Below are 17,145 nucleotides of genomic sequence, written 5' to 3'. Positions count from 1 at the left end.
GCATCTTCCTTAGTAGCCTTATTAACAGCTAGGTTCCTATGAAGTAGGGCACTGAAGTGCATTTACCCGTTTCCTTACTTGCTCTTCTTTCCAGCTCCTTCCTGTCCCAAATCCTTTTTTCCACTAAATAATAAAGGTACTTACATTTATGTACTATAGCTACTAGTTGACCACATCCTTGCACATTGTACAGTACGTTGCATTCTCTATAATGCCAGTCATTACTCATCCTGACTTCACCAGTTTTCTTTAGCTGAAGCATTTAAGATTAATGAGGCTTTTGTTCTCAATCAAGGCTCTTTGTATGAATACAGTTACACTTTCAGGAGCTATGCATATGACTTATTTAATATTACTTGGTTTTTTAATTGTTTTGGGGGGATTGATTTATGGCTATTTTTTGCCCATTAGCATAGACAAATTCGGTATCACTCTTCTCTTTTGTCAATAATTGTTATCCAACAGGACCTACTGCCTAGAATATAAAGTTATGTCATGTTATCATGGATCCAAGTGCATCCTAGAAGGTGAAAATTTGACATAAAACGTTGTAAAGCATACTACTTTAACTACTTAGAGATGCTGCAACTGCAAGAAAACAGTATGCTTTGCAGTTTCCTCTGATAATATATAATGGAATCTCCATCAAAGAAAAGTCTGGCTCTGTAAATCTGAGTCCACAAAGGCATTTTTCCATATCCATATCTTAATGATGTTCATAGCTGGGATTCACACATAATACAGTTTCATTTAGCTATTAACACAGCTCTCATTTCTATAGTGCTCTCATACTTCAGTGCTTTGGAAAATCATACTGATATACAAAAACCTAGTAGAGACCAAATTTTCTATAAAGTTAACATAACTCCTGGGAGTTTAAGGAAGTACCATTTAACAGAACAAAAAACAATACTTAATTGTGTAAGCAGAGGAATGAGAAGGAACTTTCCCTTCTAAGAAATGAATTCTGAACTTTGAACCAAGGTTTGTACCAAAGTTTCATAATTTCTATTTTATTTTCCACTGCACAAAACTTTTCTTTCTCCTTGTTTTCCGCTCAACCCTCCCTTCAGGATTTAAAGCCTTACCCAGAAGAGCATTCCTCAGACAGGTCTTCCTCAGCTAAATCTCCTCCTTCTACGAATCAATGTGAAGAGGAAGGAAAATCATTTCAGACACTCAGGAAGCTGGAGCTTCAGGGAATAGGTAGTTTCTGATAATTAAATCTTCTCATTTTGTGCACTTTTTTGATGCAAGAATTGAATTTTTGAAGGCACATGGATATATAATTCTCACAGTGAGTTAAATCTCAGTTTCACATCTTCTGCAACAGCTGCAGTTTTTAGGAATTCTTATCCTGCTTATCCATCATCAGTTAGATGAACATGATTTTGTTCATTTGTTTCATGTAGAAACTTGAAGTCTGAACCATGTTAGCTGCAATGTAAAATACACTCACTCTATATTCCCTACAGTAAAAAAAAGGTCCTGCAAATAAGTAATTGTTTTTAATTATGTCTCTTTCTCCAGACAGACTTATGGTACTACACAGCAATTTAGAATACAATTAAAACATTGTATGTGTAACAACAGATACAGAAAAATTCATACAAATTAAAAAACTGATTCATAAAAGAAACATATGCATATAATTCAAAGGCAGCATAAAACTTACAGCTGCAGGCTGGCATGACTAACATAAATTGCAGATTTTGAAAAGGGAAAGTAGTACTCTGGGCAGCAGTATATTCAATTAAGTCGCCTTTTTTTATAGATGTACAAAAGATTCATTAAAAGAGAACCACATTTATCTTAAGTATAATGCTAAGATTAGATAAAAGTATTGTAGTATTTTGAAGTGAAAGCTGTTAGGATAACCTAAGGTTATTGTCCAAACTCTGAAGAGAAGGAAACATGATTCTAAAATGCAAATAGGACCCAAACAAGTATCAGCAATTCTTAATCATGCTGATGTCAGCAATGAGGTTCCATACAACCAAAAATACCCTAATAACTTCAAGTTGTATATCAAACTGATATTTTTTTCTCCAAAGAGAACCACAGTCACATTGCTTTGCAATGGATTATACTGTTCAAACAGGCAAAAGAAAACCATAGAAAAAAGAAACCTCAGTGTCTGTTTTATCCTCCTGCCTCAAGGCATGATCAAGTCTTCTTCAACTGTTCCTGACAAATGTTTGTCTAAAATGTTTCTAAAAATTGTGAAGGAGTAGATTCTACAAAATCTCTATATATCCTATTCCAGTAGCTCACTATTTTTAGAAATAAAAATTCATAAAATTTCCTGGTATTAACATAAACTTCTGCTGATGCAGTTTAAAGCTGCTACAAGTCATCTTGTCCCTAAAATGAATGTCAATTGATTGTATTCTTCTTTGCCAGACACATAAAATTTTACATGAGAGAATGCTACTTATTTCCCTTCTGTCTTCCCCTTCCTATACTAAGGTTAATTCTTTTCAATCCTTCCTTATGGAATGATCCAGGTCTATCAGGAATGATTAGAAGTGTTTCGGTTTTGGTTTTTTTTTTTCAATTTCAATTGCACCTCTTGTCTTCTTCTGTCCCATTCAGGCTCATGTTTTTTTTGAACCATATGTGTTCACTGTCAGAAACAGTTCATCAGCTGGGCTTTCAACAAAGCTGAAGAGAGCAGAAAGATTGTTCCATGTGTTTTTCAGGCTTTACTTCCAGCAGAAGGCTTAAACATCCTGGTGTGATGTTACAGGTTCTACAGAACTGATGACTTATGTTCAGTTTGTGACCAGAGTGGTCACAACTGCAGTTGGCAGCAGGAGGTACTGCTTAGGTAGGGACTCCCATCTTACATGTGCATAACTGATAACTCCTCTCTAAGTATTGTACCTATCTCTTTTGAATTCCATATGATTTATTTTACACCATTTCTTCAATATAGTAATGTTATTATTGTCCTACAAAATAGTAGGATCCAATCCAAAATAGTAATTGGATCCATTCCAAAACAGTAATCAGATCCAATCCAAAACAGTAATCCTAACCCAAATTAGTAAAGCTCAGCCTACAAAATGCCCAAGGTCCTTGGTACTTACAAAAAATGCATCAGGAATACTTCTTATTAATCCTTTTGCTTCACTGAAATATTGACATAACTGAAGAAAAAAATATTTTGAGTAATACCTGAAACACACTTGACAGTTGTGAAAAAGTGCTGTAAGTTTAACACCTTGGTAGCTTCACATGAAGTATCCCCCATCTCCTGTGCATTCATCTTAAATGACTTAAAGTAGACCAGTCTAGATTTCCACATGTTTCATAAGGACATGAAAAGTAATCAGCAAATGATGCACAGAACGTTATCACTTTCTTAGTGATTTTAAGACTCTGATGAGAATGACAGCAGGTTGCCTGAGATACTGAGGGTTGAAAGCAAATCCATGTTCCTGTATGTTTGGCAACTGTTGATTTACATCATATTTCTTCTGTCGCTTGAATATCAGAATTTAAAACACTATCAAAAGCACCTGAAAGTTAGGATATATGAAATCTTTTGTTTATTGCTTATTCCCATGTGCTATCACAGCAAAAAATCAGTTGGTTTGTTCTTAAATACATATCTCTTTGTACTCTGTTATTGTCTAGGTGTTTAGAAATTGATAGATTGATCATTTGTTTAGTATTTCTCTTGGAATCCAAGATAGGTTGACTGCCACATAGTTCCTTGGGTCACCCATTTCCTGCCTTTTTAAAAAGCTACCTTAAATTTCCCAGGCTGCTGGCACCTCACCTAAGCTCTGCAAACTCTCAGAGATAATCACTAATAGTTCTGAGATTGCTTCAGCATCTCAAGAGTTTTGAAAGACCCTGCTACAAAAAAAGAAAAAGTGAATTTGGTATCATTCACATATGAGTAAATAACAGAGCGTTATTCACATCCTTGAGTTGGATTTTTGCTATTTAACTCGGGTAGCAGATGCCTACTATCTATCACTCCTACATCTTTCAGCTGACAATGAACAGTTCATATTGACATGTGAACAACATGTAATAACAAAGAATACAAGATAGCAGACTATGGAGGACAAGTTTCAAGTAATTTAATACTAGTGAGGTCTATTCAATCTTCAACATTTCATTAAAACTTCCCAACTGAATGACAACTTGTGACATTAAGAACGTGAATTTTACTCCCCAAACATATCTGAATGAAGAGCTCTCTTGGGGCATAAGTTCATTTACTCAGGCCACCAAATCAGAGCTATAGAAAGATGAAGTTGTCAGCACTAACTATTTAGCTGTACAGTAATCAATACACATACAAAATCACAGCAATTCAGTTCAATTAAAAGCTTACATTAAATAAACTGTCCAAATGGGCAACACATACTGTCTAGCCTTTGCATGCTGAAAAAGGTGCTTCATTTCATTCCTATCACCTTCTTGTTACCTAATACATAAAGTTCCAGAAATCGAGTCTTCTCTCCAGTTCCTAGAGTGTGCTTTTGCAAAAATCCAATCCTAAAACCTCTTCACATAGAATTTCCATTCAACTATTTTCTCTATGTTTTTGATATCCCTTTCACTGCTTCATCTCATCTCCTGAAATAATTTGGCCAAAAAGTACTTTCCCTAAAATTCAGATCTTCCTTGTTTTCAGAAACTCATATGCATCATAACAGAATAAAACTAAACGTATTCAGTAAAATGTGCATAATTCTTCTCACACTAACACTGTCCTTGAGTGCAAATTTTTCCCCTAAAAGTTTGTCAAAGAAAAATCCCATTCAAGTCAAGCTTTTATCTTCTCCCCAACATTTTCCTTTTTTTACCATGTTACCCAATTCTCCCTTTACTGCCCCATAGTGAACGTAAATGAGTCAAGCCAGTCACTACCTCACTATTTTTGTTCTAATCTTTCACCTACCACTGCGCTCTCTGAATATCCTCTTCACTTCAAGAACATTTGTAAAATAACTAAAACCCAAGAACAATTTCAAAATCCTTTCTACAACACAGCATTAACAAATTGTAAGACTGAATTAGGGTTTACTATTTTTCAGTGACTTTTGATTTCAAAAAATGCACTATAGTCAAAAGACAAAGCCTCTCTCCAAATTTCACCTCAAATGTGTTATCTTGCAGTTAACATCATCAGATTCCCAGGCAATGTTCTAAGTTTTTCAGCATATTTAACAAAAACATCTGATTCAGTCTTACTGCTGTCATACATTGTATTTCATGGATAAGAATGTTCTCCTTAGAATTACCATACTTGCACGTCATAGGTGTGTCTCCCTGAAAAGAAATTAACAAAACTTTTTGACAGAGCAGTGGGGCTTTCTAACCCTGTTTGTTTAACTGATATTTAGATTCTGAGTTAATGGCAACCTGTCACTTGCTAGAACAGACATGCTTTTCCCCTCGACCTTCCCCTGACTCTAGAACACTAGTCACAAACATAGTTCAGGAGATCCTGACACTCATGATTGTCTGATAAGGAAGATATAACAAGTTTTTCTGGTTACCAAGGAAAGATTAAAATTGGATTTTACCTAGTAAGAATGCCATTCCTACTAAAATGAGAACACATTACAGAAATAGAAATCGATTTAATGAATATTTTAATAGCTATTCACTGACAAAACACAGGACTAAACATTATAGATGGACCATATTTTTGTAATGAGCAGTTCTAAGACACTTTCTTTGTTTTGTTTTCCACAGCTTAGTTAATATGTGGATTAAAAATAACAGTTCCTCTTTTGTTTCCCTAACTCTTAGCATTCACAGAAGAACCTTAAAATGTTGACAGCATACAAAAGGAAAATCAACATGTTTATATTTATTGTTACTTTCAGTTTGCTAATGCTGCGATTGCGAATTTCTTACGGGTGACTTTCATAATTGCAAGAAGTGATGTTTGACAAAGCGATATTGTATTTTCCAGTAGTCTGAATTCTCATTTATTTTTCAACATTATCTAAAAATTTTATGATGTCATTTAAGGATTTACATTTTTAAGGCACCTGAAATATCTGCTTTTAATTCAACAACTGCATGAAGAAAAGCTATGTTGCCATCAAAACTGATTATCACATTTCCTCAAGCTGTTTTAAGGAAAATTAGATATTAGATGACTTAGCAGGGCAACTGATAGATTGGTGAAATGTAAAATTTTAAACTGTTTTTTTTTTTTTAAACGAGTATATGTTTAGGGATTCTATGAACTATTAACTGCTTGTCTATTTATTCCTTGCTGTATAAAACTATTTTATACTTTTTTTTTTAAATAAAATAATAGGCATTTAGGAGCTTCACAAGTGAAACCTTTTTCTGCTTATACAGCACAGCAAACCTTAAATGCTGTAAAAGAACAATTTCATTCTTGACTGTAATTTATTATTCTCTTTCCCCTTCTCTATTCTCCAGCTGCCCACACATACATACCACAAGTCTAAAATATTTAGAGGAAATATTTTTTTTCTCTCTTATGTGCATTTAAGTTTTCAGTGGTTTCTTTGAACAATGTTTTACATGCAACTATAGTCTGTTAGCCAATCCTTTTCTTCAGTGTATAAACCTACTCCAAATTTGTCTATCAAAATTTTACATTGAAATCTAGTTGTATTATACAAGTAATTTTTCCCCAGCAAGTGTGTGCTCAGAAAAAATACACAGGCTGCATTCCACATGCAATCATGCATGTGCTGCTTTTATTTTTTCCCCTTAATCTCCAATGTGTTAAATAACTAAGCAACATGTGAAACTTACGGCTGTCCAGGCTTCTTTTCTGCATCGAGAACACAACCATTCATTATGAATTTCATGAGAAGGAACACCATAGCAACCTAGAATAAGAAAGCTGGATTGATGAATATGTTCTGCCTTTCTATCTATGATGTCATACAATTTAACTGTGTATAAACACTAGTAAAACACATCTTCTGTAACCAAGGATACTTCTCCAATCTAGGTTTACTGCTATGAAATATATAGATTAGACACACAGACACTCTTTGCAAAACTCAAAAAAAACCCAAACAAAAAAAACCCACTAAACCAAACCAAAAATAAAAACAAACAACCCCCCCCCCCTCCAAACACCCAAAAAACCAAACCCCAGGGGATTTCTTATTTTCTGACAATTCAATAGCAAATCACCAATTCTCCCTGCAGTAAAAATGTACAATTTCAATTAATGTACTGACATTTATTCTATGCAATTATACTGCATTTCCATGTAAGAATTTCACATGGACTTCTTGGAGTTAGCTGTTCGAGTCCTACTGTCTGTAGAAGATACTGCAGATAATCCATGCATTCATCAGTCATTCTTGAAATAAAAAAGAATGCAAGGTAAAGGAAATTACTGCATACCTAAAGTCAACAGCAATATTTACAAGTCCTCAAATCCAGCAGGATTTTACCCTGACTACTTAATAAGGACATACTAACATCACACAGTGGATTAAAATATGAGAAGTAAAAGAGGACTTCAATAGCTCAGAATTGAAACAAGAATCAGAAGTTTGTGATTATTGAAAGTTTACAGCAAAGTTAATTTTTCACTATTTTCACAGCAATCATTAACAAGTAATAGAAAATGTAACATAGTTTTTTTAAAAAAATTAGCCAGTGATTGAAGCATTACCTATGGAAATGTTCTTCAAGTACTTTTAAAGACATACTAGAGGCCTAGTTAACTATTATTTATCAATAAAGCAAAATTTGAAATTACATTTCTACCAACTGAACAATTAGTTTATTTACTTGCATGAACCCGTACACAACACTTTGTACAGGAAATCAGAAGACTTGTTCCATCTTCTTCAATAAAGGCATTTGATGAATAGTTTTCAGTGTTTTCTTCACTATAAATAAAACACATTTCTGGAATCAGAGGTTTAGTCTTTTCATTTTCAGCCATCAATGCTTCTGCTGAGTTTGCTTCCCCAAAAGTAGAACTTTCTTCATCATGATTTTCTGGCTGGAAAATAAAATTTGTATTTAAGTAAAAGAAAGGAGAGCCTTATTTACTCTTCCTTTTGACAATGATGAAATGACTTGTCCCCTCCCAGCTCTTGTACTAACAATGTAACAGTTTTATGAGAAAATTAACTACTGCAAGGTATTTATCACAGTCATTCTATAGTTCCTTGATTGTTCAAATAACTGTGAAATCTAGAATAGCACTCAGCCTTCAAACTAGTGTTACTGCAGCAATGATACCATACCTCTGTCTCCTTTTGAGCCCTTTAACTGGGTCCAGTGCAATAAAGTTCTCTTCCTAGTTCCCATGCTGAGGGGATTCCAGTTTAGCAGCTTCAGAATTAGTACCACAGTACTACAGCAGCATTTTTAGCTCACATTTGACACAGGAATTCCACAAGCCAGTATCAAACCATGCATTGCTTTAGATTGTTTCTATGGGAATATTGTTCCTGAGAAGGCCTAAATACTGTGAAAACACTTATTTCTTCAACACTGCAGGAAGGAGACGTAGAAGAGGCTTACATAAAAGCATCTGAAGATAGACATATAAGGAAATAGCTAAAAGATACAAACCTATGTGGATTCAACCTCAAAAAGTGTAACTTAAGGGCAAGCACACATGCACTAACACCAATCTTACATAAACCCTAGTAGAAGGCATATACTGTCTGCAACCAGGGATAAACACGCGTGAACAGAGTAGCAGTTCTAATTTTAACAATATTGAGTTTATTTACTTCTCATACAGATCAAATGCCTAATTTACTGGAAATGAAGTAGCTGGGCAGCTATGTCACACTTCACCCAGAGGTGGAGCTGTTAGGATCTTGCTTACCTTGTAGTATGGCATGAGAAGAGTGCAAATGGCACAGTGTGGTTCCTTTTTTGCACAAGCTGCATTGTATTCTTTTTCAGCATTGAAATTGGGTATTCTCGTCTGCCAAAGGTAGACCAGAGGCCTGGCCCATGTCTCTGTCTCTTGAACTTTCTCTTCAATTAAGGTAGTCTCATGCAGTTCTTAAAGAAAACAAACAATCAGTTACATTGTAGTCCTGGAATGAAGACAAACAACAATGATTGTGTTATGTGTGCTAACAATGAAGATAAAACAATGCTGTAAGTGTGAATACAAATGCAGATGTCTGAAAGAATTATGCATCAGGACAAGCACACAAAAAAGTGCTTTGACACCTATGTCATGAGCTGATTGCTCCACATACGGCATAAGAAAGTATGCTACTAGCTCTACTGTTTACAATTTGTATTCATATCGACATTACATCTCACTCTCCCACTCCTTAATTCCTCCAACCTCCACTCCCTAACCCTCCATGCACTCTGCCCTAAATTCCTAAATTCCTTACGGATGGAACATGTTGCATCCTGCCAAGCAGCACCAGACAAAGCACCCAGAAAGGCACCTCTCAACTCTTTATGGAAACTGATGCTCATTTTCCAAAGGGAAAAGGAGATGAATGTTTTAGCCAGGGAGTAATGGGAAACAATCAGATCTAAGATGTAGCTGGACATGCTATCAGTGATCTGTTCTGGATGTTGTAAAAGGTTTTTTTACATATTAGCAGTGTTTCCATGCAGGACTCTATAAATCTGACTTTATGAAATGAAAAGCCTCTAGAGAAGCTGGGAAATAAAATCAGACTGAAACTCAAAGAGAAATAGCTTGTTCAATAGCAGTAATCTCAAAATGTAGTCATTTGCTATTGAGAAAGTTGTAGAAAAGGGAAAGCTGTGAGAAGGAGACTGGATGTAAAACCCTTGCCCCAGTGAAATCAACAACATAATTATTAATGATCCAGTTGTTAACACCAGAATTTCAGCCTAGTCACGTGTTTGAGCTGGTTGGAGACCTCAAGATATCTTCACAAGCAACGTAGTGACTTTGCCACCTGTGAAATATACAGATTATGAGCAGGGAAATGTCTCTTCATTCTAGAAAGGAAAGCATTGCTGACAGGAACTGTTAAGTTTATTTTTCTGAATTGGGTCCTTATATACTGCTCTGATTAATGATGAGGTCTGTGGTTCTCTTCATTCAAGTGGACAGTGCCTATTAAATCTTTCATGATCAATGAGAAGGCATGTAGGTGTCAATTAGAATAATTAAAGTAATATGAATGTGGGAAGGAAAATGTGGAAATTTATTGAATAGAACTTTCAGATAACAAAAAAGTTGTTATATAGCATACAGTCCTTTTCCAATCATGTATTTAAGAAAAATTATTTCAGAAGAAAATTCCAACAACAAAGAAATGTTTAATGATGTACATTAAGCTGAATCATCACATTCCTTCAGCCTATGACTGCCTTCATCCACTTTACCAAAAAGCAGAGGTTTTATGGGTCTCCTCCTATGATAAATTGTCACGCATTGCTACAAAAGCATTATAAAGTTGACAGCATTTTTATTAGTGTTGAATAAAATATGGATTAAAATATTTGTCTACAAGCAAGCCAAATGTAGCAAAAATAAATTAATTAATATATTCTGCATATGAATTATTCCATTTTTTATAGTTTCTCAAGAGAACTAATATCAGTTCAATAAACATTTACCAATAATCCAGGTAGAAGAACAAATACAAAACACCTGCAAAAAAGCTGTCACCAAGTCAATATTCAGCAGCAGAGCTTTATGGTGAATAACACAGCTGCAAAAGAATAGCAGTGAAGAAATAGATGACCACAAGGAAGATATGAAAATATAAAATGCCAGCATCACTTTTATAGTTTTCTGAATTACTTATTTTTTAAGTTAAAAGCTTAACTAAGCTTTTAGTTAAAAACATTCTGCCCAATTATGTTTTTTCTATTGCTTGCAGTTTTCTAGAACTGTAAAATAAATAGCTCTGAAATCTATGCCTCTAGTTCCATTTCTGTCTATTCAAATTTTCCCTTACAGAATGGTCTCACAAATGGCTTCATCTTTGCTAACTTATTTTCCACATTATTTTTTTGACATTATTTTCTTTCAGGAGCTTATACTGCCATTATTTTAAATATTTTCATTATACATCTTCCATATCTATTATCCACTTTGAAACTGACATCCTTTGATTGCACCACTCCTTATCACTGCTGAATAATTGTCCCATGAGGGTTAAAGTCTTCATCCTAAACCTCAGCCTATTATGCTCCTCTTTAGACAAAAAAAATATATCTATCTTTGGATTTCCAGTCCTGGAATAAATCCTAGGACGATAACTCTAGTTCTCTCACACAGTGCTCTGGTTTCCCACTGCCTCCAGCTCATTGCTGAGTTCATGACCATATTGGTTCTGCTTTTGATGAGAACAATATTTATATCTTAATTACATATAAACTCCACAATTTCAGTTCCCTTTTGTGTGATCTTTATAAATCCTTTCCAGACTGAGGGAGAGAAAAGAACGCAAGAGCCAGGAATAAAGCTGGCAGCGCTCTTCCAGTATTTTGTGGCTTTCAAGAGCTTTGGATTTATTTTCAAACCTCACTCCAAATTAATCCAGGGACAAAGTGTCATATGCAGATGTACCAGACTGCATCTTCCACAACCTCCAAAAAATTTAATGCTATTTCAATAAACTTATTTTCACCTTTATATTACATTTAGAGCAACTACTTCCAGTTACTTATTGACTAGAAGAAAACCCTCCTCATTTTCCTCTGATCTCTAAAACCTCTAATTATGCATTCTATCTCCTCTGAGGTATGACTGTTTTCTCACTGCTCCTTACTGCAGTCTCCAAGTCTCTGTGCATGAACTACAACACCCAAGCTCTCTGATGTGACCCTGCATATTACACCCTGCAATCTGTCACTCTTCTGCACCATAACAAGCCCAGAAGCACAACCAGGAAAGGAAAGATATCCCTCCTCCTTTCAGAGGGAGACTAGCTAACCCAGTACTTGTTAAAGATATGTTACACTAACAGTACACAAAATTGAGAATAGACAGATGGGATATTTTTAAGAGATACAAACTTTGTCTGATTCTCTGTTATCACTATTGTATGGCTTGTGAATGTCAGTTCTCTTCAAGAATTTCCTAGGCAACCTCAAGCTTAATTTATCATCTTTTAAGAGCCTCAGAAATATTAGTTCATCTCCCTACAATCAACATTCAAAACAACATTTAAAAAAAAATGATATTAAAAAAAAATTACAGAGTACATGACTCCCATTACAGAATATGACAACAATGCTGCCTTCAGCAACTTTCTCACCAGGTAGAATACGCACTCTTCTATGTAAATATTCTACATCAGTAGAACTTGTCCACTTTCACTTTGTGTGCTTTTTCCAAGGTGCATCAATATCATTGACAGGAAGAATTTCTGGGTCAGCTTCTCAGGTAGTACAGGTGGAGTTACCTTCCTGGTTTCCATGAAGTCAGAGAAGTTATGTACCATGAATAAAAACTGAGAATCTGGTTATCCAAAACAGGCAAGGAAATAAAAAACACCTCTGCAACTGTTTGAGAGAAAGTATAGAGTATATAATCACTTGATGTAACAAACACTGCCATATTGGCACAGTTTATAGCCTTTCTTCACTTGCACATTTGATAATTCCAAAGTACTATTTATGTCCCAAAAAACCTTGGAAAACTTAGAGGTTTTTAGATTTTTTTTTTCTTTTTGCTATTTATCCAGTACTTCTCATTGCCTCTTATTCTCTTTAATGATTCCTTTCATTACTTACTAAATAACTAAGAGCAGTCAGTGACTTAGCCTACAATAAATTTACTTTCCTGAATCATGTTGGTATGTGTGGTTTCAGGGTAGACATTCAGGTGCCTCATGTGACCTCAGTGGTTTTTGACCAGATATGTCTGTTAGAAGTATGGTAGTGCCCAGCAGCTTTGTAGGCTTCTATGCAATGGTATAAAGGACACAAGGCAACTTCAACCTCCAGCTGCCGCCATTCAAAATCCACCTCAACTGAAGATTCTCAAAGTAAGAATGGACAACAATTTGTGATGTCCATACTGACTGCAAAATCTCAGAAGCTCCACTGTTATAAGCAGGCATACTTTCTACTTCAACTACGTATCAGTGCCATTTCCCAGTACTCAAGACCAGCAAAAACCGTGGTGGAAGCACCAGTTCCCACCATGAAAAGAGATTCAAACATTGCCCTCCAAAAATCACACATCTACTTTACAAGACCAGTACATAATGTTTCATGAAGCACTATGAACATGTTTCACTAAAAATCTTACACATTGGCATTTTTCTGAAAGAGCCTGAGAATGTTGTCTCAGCTCTCGTAGAGCAGGTTTTGAAGAACAGTCACTTATGCAACACCGCCAACCAACAACTCTTTACAATACATGCCATTATTCAGTCAAACCTTCTCTGCAATAAACTGGCCTCACTTTAAAGGCAGCTACCAATGGCCCAAGACAGACAATCCAAAAGACTCAGGTCAGCCAATGCAATGGTATGAAACACAATATACGTCTACAGAGAGCATTTTCTTTGTACAATACATGAAATGGAGCTAGGAAATCTACCTTGACTTCTATGTCTGCTGTAACCTGGATCAAATCACTGACACTTCCTCACAGTTCACTGACAGTAAGTGCATGAACAGGATGTTGTACAGGTGCACAGCAGATCCCTGGTGAGAACTCTGATGTGCCATTTGGGTTTTTTCAGCTTTTCAGCATGAAACTTATATTCCAAATTAAGAATTAATCAAGACAAAAGTGAATAATGCATTCTTGATATTCTCTGGTAAAGAAACGTCAAATCAATGTGACTATAGCACAGGATACATCTTGCTGTCAGAGGGAATAAAAGAAAATACTGGAACTGAACCTGCTAGCCATGACAAGGAAATTCAATATACATTTGCAGCTCAATTGACAGCACTGTTCAAGAGATTGCAAACTCTCATGCATAACACATAGGCATGCTGACAAATACTCAAAGGACCATCTTTAAAGTCTTCAGTTGATCTACTCTTGTTGCTTAATCTCCATCTGAATCATGACACTCTACTTCAGATACAGTAATTATTCCCATAGCAACAAGTATTGTATCAAATATCAAGGCCATCACTTGAGTTACAAAAATAAACATCTCTTTAGCAGAACACCTTCTCACACAACACCACGTTCAAGTGTAAATGTTATGCTTAACCTGAAATATAAGTGCTACTTATAGGAATTCAGAATTGCTTAACAATGCAACAGAACTAAAATTATCTGATTCACTTTCTAACAGTCAAGCTCACTCTTTTCCTGAGACTATTTGTCTACAGAGAACTTCAGTAGATAAGACACCGTGCTCAGAGGTTGACTATACCAAGATGTATGTGCTCACTCCCTACTTTGAAGTGAAACTATGAGAAGAACCGTCCAGCACACTTTCTCAGGATGTATTAAAATTCTGTAACTATAAAAATACAGTGGAGGGTTTCTTTAACTGCAGAAAGAAAAATTCTCTGGTTATCACATGAAGCCTTTCCTGTCTGGAATGTGACATGCCTGAGGAATTATATGAAGTAAAAATTAAATAACCTACACTAAAGTAAACTATTTTTACATTAAAAAAAGCTGTCTACACAACATCTTGCACCACATAAAAAAGAAATTAAACTAGACTTTTTAAAAAAGATTACAAAAATAGCACGCTGCAGAAGAAATTAAAATAAAGACATGTACTTGCACCACTGGAAATATCTACGTAGACATGACCCCAAAACCTCATTGCTAAGGCACATCAATCAGTCAGGAAACAAAATTAAATATCAGAGAACTTCTACAAACTATCATCCTTGTAAAGTTCAAAACATGACTATAAGTGTGTATTATAAAATAAACTCTAATTTCAAACCAGCCCCTACCTTTGCAGCTGTAAATTAAACTTCACATCACCCCTGTGTAATGAATGAGAGCCACAGGGACCTTCTAAGATTTGGTTCATTAACAAGGATGTGTTACTCAAAGGAAACATGAAATTATCACTCAGAGTTTCAAAAATTCCCTGATGCCAGAGAAAGAAACAAAAAAACCCCAAGATGATCTTATCTTTAAACAACTTAAAGGAGCTCCAAGCTCAATTAATATTTTCTAGAACAGAAGAAGAAATCTTGGGCATCCTGTATGTGGAAGAGGACCTGTTATTAAGCAGACACACCACCATTCTGCCTAACAAACACTGGCAGTATTCTGAAATTTTCTTGATGATGGAGGTATATTTTGTATGTAAATCAAGGCAGTACTCCTCTAATTTATACTTTAATGTTCTATGCATCATGTGACCGACCAATAAACCCCTGAAACCAAAAGAGGCTCAGAGGACATGCACAAGGGCTCTGTGCTTTTGAATCTCAGGAAAGAATCTAGGGAGTGACTGCCCATAGTTGTTGCAAAGGAAGCTGAATTTATCTCAACATAAAGGGGACAGAGGGTGGCCTCTGTTTTAGATAAATGGTTCTATCAGCTGGGTGCATTGGCTGTTTGTCTAAATGTTTTTTCCCTGACTTAATCAGAAGATTGCAAATGTCTTCCTGAGCCAGCCAGACCAGAATATGGGAAGTGTGTATACAGCTCAGTCCAACACAGAGTATAAAAATTGAACATTGAACAAAAATGAACTTTGAAGAGAGCAACATGTTTGAGCTGACTTCAACCCATGTATTACTTCCCAGCAAATGGTGACACCCAGCATCGTGACAGTGAGCATACACAGAACAGTAATGGGAATCACATTTATATTGTGATCCAACTGTATATTGCAATTGGTATCTTGTGCTTGTACTGTAATTTCAGTACATTGCTGTATCACTCTGCTAATGCAAAATCCTGTACAATATCAAATATCTTCCAGGAAATTTGGTATTAAATATTAAATACTTCTCGTGTGGGACATCTAAAAGAACCCGGTCAGAGAGTATCGGACTCTGGCACAAGGAACACAGAATTCAGTTCTTTAGTACTGGTACTTACATTGTAATTACAAGTACAAAGACTGACTTGAGCTCTGCTAGAGTGTTAGGCATTGCAGTTTAGAGCAGCTAGAAATCTCCTGGATAAGACGTAAACCTTCAAAGTTGGAGCATATGTTTAAATCAAGTTCAAAGACCCTTTACTGGATACACTTTGACAATATATCCAACTTGGATTCAAACACCTTATCAACACATTTTTAAATGTATCACTGATTTCGATATGATTTGGTAATAACTATGTGGAGTGGCCTTCACACAATGAGAGTGACATTTCTGCCTCTTATAGTCTCCCAAGGAGAGCTTATCATGCAAGTCTGTTAGTATGCACTTTTTTTTTTAAATACTCTTATATGAATGAAGCCTGTTTCTTGTGACTTCTGTTATGCTTCTGGCTGTAATTGTTTCACATATTCATGCTGAAGTCTAAAATGAATCAATACCATCCCATAAAAAAGTATTAATGGGATGATGAAATGCAGGACATTCCCATGCATTTAGAAACATCTCCTTACTGCCATCCCTAACAGTGGTCACAGACCTCGATTCTCCATGAACCACCAGGGCATTTTTACTTCACTGCAAGTATAATGCTTTGTTGTAATATTACTTTACCAGATACAATTCGTAATGAGGTTAAAGTGTTTCCTAAGGGGATAGAGTAAGTTCTCCTTTTTCCAAAAGAAAAACAGAAACACTTGATGAGCCAATTAATTACTTTAAATAAATGCATAACAGTTGCTATAAGCCTTACTGTATCTTATAATAATTCAGCCATAGTGGTACTGTAGGGTGATTAGCAATGTCAAACTCCATACTAGTTCCTGCTATCATATTTGTACCTGAAAAGAATATTTATATAGGATTAATTAAGCTCTGTAATGTAATTTCGGATATACCAGTTCTTGGTAATGTGATTATTTATATGCATCTGCATCCCTTTACATACTGAAGAAAAGTGAAATAATTCATTAAAACAAACTGTGTAGACAAGAAGAAAATTATAGCCCAGAATCTGTTTTGGTACAAAGAAAACTCCCTCTGTAACAAAGTACTTATAAGCAGTTACTGTACTGCTTTCCAAGTGGGTAAGTCAATGAAATAAATGTTTTCACAAACGTTATTGGCTTAATAGTTTGTGGCAAACTTGCTCCAACAGTCAATACTATTGCTTTGAACAGTTTTTGCTTACTAAGT

General features: G+C 35.4%; 1 protein-coding gene across 1 annotated transcript in view; it reads right to left on the bottom strand.

Moving 5' to 3' along the window:
* KDM4C (lysine demethylase 4C) overlaps positions 1 to 17,145 on the bottom strand; it is a 297,099-nt gene that overhangs the window by 100,796 nt on the left and 179,158 nt on the right. Inside the window, exons 13-15 of the mRNA XM_075726866.1 lie at positions 8,828 to 9,009; positions 7,771 to 7,987; positions 6,772 to 6,848 (exon numbers count right to left, since the gene is read on the bottom strand). Coding sequence (XP_075582981.1) covers positions 6,772 to 6,848; positions 7,771 to 7,987; positions 8,828 to 9,009 — 476 coding nt within the window. The remainder of the gene's footprint in view (positions 1 to 6,771; positions 6,849 to 7,770; positions 7,988 to 8,827; positions 9,010 to 17,145) is intronic.

Source organism: Pelecanus crispus, chromosome Z (assembly GCF_030463565.1).
Source record: "Pelecanus crispus isolate bPelCri1 chromosome Z, bPelCri1.pri, whole genome shotgun sequence".
NCBI classification, from domain to species: Eukaryota; Metazoa; Chordata; class Aves; order Pelecaniformes; family Pelecanidae; genus Pelecanus; species Pelecanus crispus.
This window is presented reverse-complemented; position numbering and strand designations above follow the sequence as displayed.